Source organism: Mandrillus leucophaeus, unplaced genomic scaffold (assembly GCF_000951045.1).
Source record: "Mandrillus leucophaeus isolate KB7577 unplaced genomic scaffold, Mleu.le_1.0 Scaffold18, whole genome shotgun sequence".
NCBI lineage: Eukaryota > Metazoa > Chordata > Mammalia > Primates > Cercopithecidae > Mandrillus > Mandrillus leucophaeus.
In genome coordinates this window covers 4,993,110-4,997,020 of record NW_012101809.1, presented here as the reverse complement: position 1 = coordinate 4,997,020, position 3,911 = coordinate 4,993,110, and the positions used below count along the sequence as shown (strand labels likewise).

General features: G+C 43.4%; 1 protein-coding gene across 1 annotated transcript in view; it reads right to left on the bottom strand.

Moving 5' to 3' along the window:
• PDCD11 (programmed cell death 11) overlaps positions 1–3,911 on the bottom strand; it is a 60,378-nt gene that overhangs the window by 25,129 nt on the left and 31,338 nt on the right. Inside the window, exon 21 of the mRNA XM_011977537.1 lies at positions 2,479–2,541. Coding sequence (XP_011832927.1) covers positions 2,479–2,541 — 63 coding nt within the window. The remainder of the gene's footprint in view (positions 1–2,478; positions 2,542–3,911) is intronic.

Below are 3,911 nucleotides of genomic sequence, written 5' to 3'. Positions count from 1 at the left end.
TCACAAAAGGATGCATACTGTATGTGTTCCACTTATATGAGGTACCTAGAATAGTCAGATTCACCGGGATTGAAGGGGAAATGGTGGTTGCCAAGGGCGGAAGAGAGGGAGAAGCAGAGTTGCTGTTCAATAGGTATAGTTTCAGTCACGCAAAACAAAAAGCTTCTAGAGATTTTCTGTACAACATGCATTTAGTTAACAATATTGTAATGTACATCTGAAAACTGTTAAGAGGGTAAATGTATGTGTTGTTACTGTAATTTTTTTAAATGACAGATGAGGACACAGAGACATATGAAAGGAAGACCATGTGAAGACATGGGGAGAAGATGGCCATCTGTAAGACAGGGAGAGAGGCCTTAGAAGAAACAAAACCTGTCAACATCTTGACCTCAGACTTCTAGCCTCCAAAATTGTGAGAAAACAAATTTCTGTTATTTAAACCAAACCAAACCAAACCCACCACATATACAGGTACGTGTTATCCTTTGTTCTTTTCCTGAAGTGATTTGAAACTTCCTCTGCAAAAAGAGCAACCCCTGAAAAAACCAGGCTTGGCAGTACTAAATGGGGACCTATGAGAAAACTCACTGGCTAACAGGAGTGCCAGAGACACCTTCTAACACTCCTGAATGGCCTTGCCTCTTTCCTCCCAGCCCTCCAGAGGAGTAACCAGGTAAGATGAATCTTAACCTTGAGTGCCCCCAACACCTCTGAACTCAGCTCTAGAACAGACAGCATTCTCTTTCTGCACCAGTTCTGCACGAGATCCCCATACAAAATGGAAAATAAAAATACAGCTACAATTCCTCCGTTAAGTCAAAACCATCAGTTAAATGTTTTTCATCCTGACTTCAAAATATTTATTTTAAAACATAAGCATGAGAAATTCACTATGTTTCTCAAGAGCCTTAAGATTAAAACAAGTCACAGTACAACAAAGGTCCATGGAGGAAGTGGAAGATGTCTGGCCATCTGTCTGGGAGTGTGTCTGGCCATCTGTCTATCTGTTATTATAACTCTACATCTCCCACCTCCTTAACAAATCCACTGAATTCCTGACGTGGCCCACTCTGCTACAGCCAAATACCCCCACTCTGGCTCATACCATAGTCTTCCAACACCAGCAGTGTTAATGAGGGGTTCCCTCAGTACTCTTAGGATCAAAAAACATTTAGGATCTCAGTGTTCCCACAGAGTCCACTGACTCATCCCCTGTGTATTTGTTAATTTAAGATATCTATCCTTAGTTTGAATAAACTACTTAACCTCAACCCTAATTAAGGGTTTAATTAAAACAAGACATCACATGTCAGAGGTGAAGATACTGCAGGCTGAAACCATTAATATGAAGAGGCTTCTTCATTTTCCAACAAAGACTGGAGGGTAAACACAATCAAAATCTACAAAACTAAGGAAACCACAGAGTTAACAAATAGGAATGTAATTCATCCCCCAAATCTTATTATTCTGAAACTTTAGTTTAGGGCTTACTTTGAAGTCCCAAAAGTGTTATTAGCATCTGAAACTCAATGTGCCAGGAATATTTCCTTTGTGTTTTTTTTTTTTTCTTTTGAGACGGGTTTCGCTTTTGTTGCCCAGGCTGAAGCACAACAGCAAGATTTCGGCTCACTCCAACCTCGGTCTCCCAGATTCAAGTGATTCTCCTGCCTCAGCCTCCCAAGTAGCTGGGATTACAGGCGCCCGCCACCACACCCAGCTAATTTTGTATTTCTAGTAGAGACGGGGTTTCACCATGTTGGTCAGGCTGGTCTGGAACTCCTGACCTCAACTACCTGCCTCAGCCTCCCAAAGTGCTGGGATTACAGGTGAGCCAGTGTCTGGCCCTGGAAATTACTCTGGAGGCTGTTCTGTAAATCTCTAGTTGCCTAAGATTTACAACCTGGATGGATCTCAGGACTGAGCTGCAGAGCCTTTCTTAATTAAGGTCATATGCATCCAGCTTTATTCACTAAGGGTCTATCAATCTGAGAGGCTGGGTTCTTTTAGAGAACTCCTCGTTCTCCTCCCCACATGGTATCTTACGGAACACTCTTCTCTACAGAATCTACCCCAGCATGACCTGAAATTCTAGCTCAGCTTCCAGCCCACCAAGCAGTCGTCCAGGTTGAAATAACAGATATTCTTGGATACATTTTGCTTATTTAGGGAATTACTGGGTTATAGAAAATTGGGTTGAGAGTAAAAATGTTTCTTTTTGTGACATGCTGACAAACAGAACTGAAACCAGGCTTTAAACTGGTAATTAAAACCTGTACACAGCTTTTGCATTAATTTTCATATGATCCCTCTAGCCCTAAGAGAACCAAATACCCCCACTGGAGAAACAAGAAAACTTGGACAGAGAAAGGCAAAAATAAATCCTAACACTGGTAAAATCAAGATTCTAACTCAGGATTCCTAATTCCAAAGCCCAGTGCTCCTTCCATGAGACAGTGCTGCTAACGTCCCCCTCACCTTGGCCGAACACTCAGCTCCGGGATGGTTCGAACAAATCTGGGGTGACTTATTGGGAGAAACCTGGAGAAACAAATAAGCTGAATCATTTCTCTTCATCTCTGTAACACAGTAATCTGTAGGTCAGGATTTCTCTCTACTCTCCACCAAACCAAGCTCACAAAAGCACCCTGTTCCACTGTCACACCACCACTGAAGGGAGATGTGTCAGGCTGAAAGTTTCCATCCCCAACCTTTGCAGTTAATAGTAAGGAGTAGGTTCATCTGATCTTTTTTTTTTTTTTCCTTCTGGGACAAGGTCTCACTCTGTCACCCAAGCTGGAATAGCCTCAACCTCCTGGGCTCAAGCAATCCTCCCAGCTCAGCCTCCCAAGTAGCTGGGGCTATAGGTGTATGCCACCATGCCTGGCTAATTTTTATTTTTATTTTTTGTAGAGATGGGGTCTCACCATGTTTCCCAGGCAGGTCGTGAACTCCTGGGCTCAAGTTTTCCACCTCCCTCATCATCCCAAAGTGCTGAGATTACAGGGTTCAGCCACTACACCCAGCCTCATCCGATTTTTTTTTTTTTTTTTGAGACAGAGTCTCACTCTCTTGCCCAGGCTGGAGTGCAATGGCATGATCTCAGCTCACTACAACCTCCGCCTCCCGGGTTCAAGTGATTCTCCTGCCTCGGCCTCCCAAGTAGCTGGGACTACGGGCACTGTGCCCGGCTAGTTTTTGTTTTTTCAGTAGAAGGGGTTTCACCATATTGGCCAGGCTGGTCTCGAACTCCTGGCCTCAGGTGATCCACCAGCCTCACAAAGTCCTGGAATTACAGGCGTGAGCCACTGTGCCTGGCCTGATCTTTTAGGACTGTCATATCAGATCCTGAAAACAATTTTCCTTACAGTCTATACACTCCAATTCTTTCGTTCTAAAAATAAGGAAACTGAGGTCTTTATTTAGAGGATAAATGACTTACTGAAGACCCCACAGTTGGCTACTGAAATTAATATGCAAATTATTGGCCAGACTTTGAATTCTTTTTTTGCTGTTCTTGTTATAGCAGTAATTTCTGCTACAGTAACATGTGGCACAAGATTTAAAGCAAATGAGGATAATTAAGGTGGGATGTGGAGAATGGATTATGACAACTGCAGATGTATACAGCACAGTAACCGAGGCAGGCAACTCACTAGGCAAAGAACAGACTACACATTCCCTCTTTCAGTCTTCACCATGGCCCTACAAGGTAGTCGCTACCATGATTCTCACGTTACATATTAAGAAAATAGGCCAGGCACGGTGGCTCACACCTATAATCCCAGCACTTTGGGCGGCCGAGGTGGGTGGATCATGTCAGGAGATTGAGACCATCCTGGCTAACACGGTGAAACCCCGTCTCTACTAAAAATACAAAAATTTAGTTGGGCGTGGTGATGGGTGCCTGT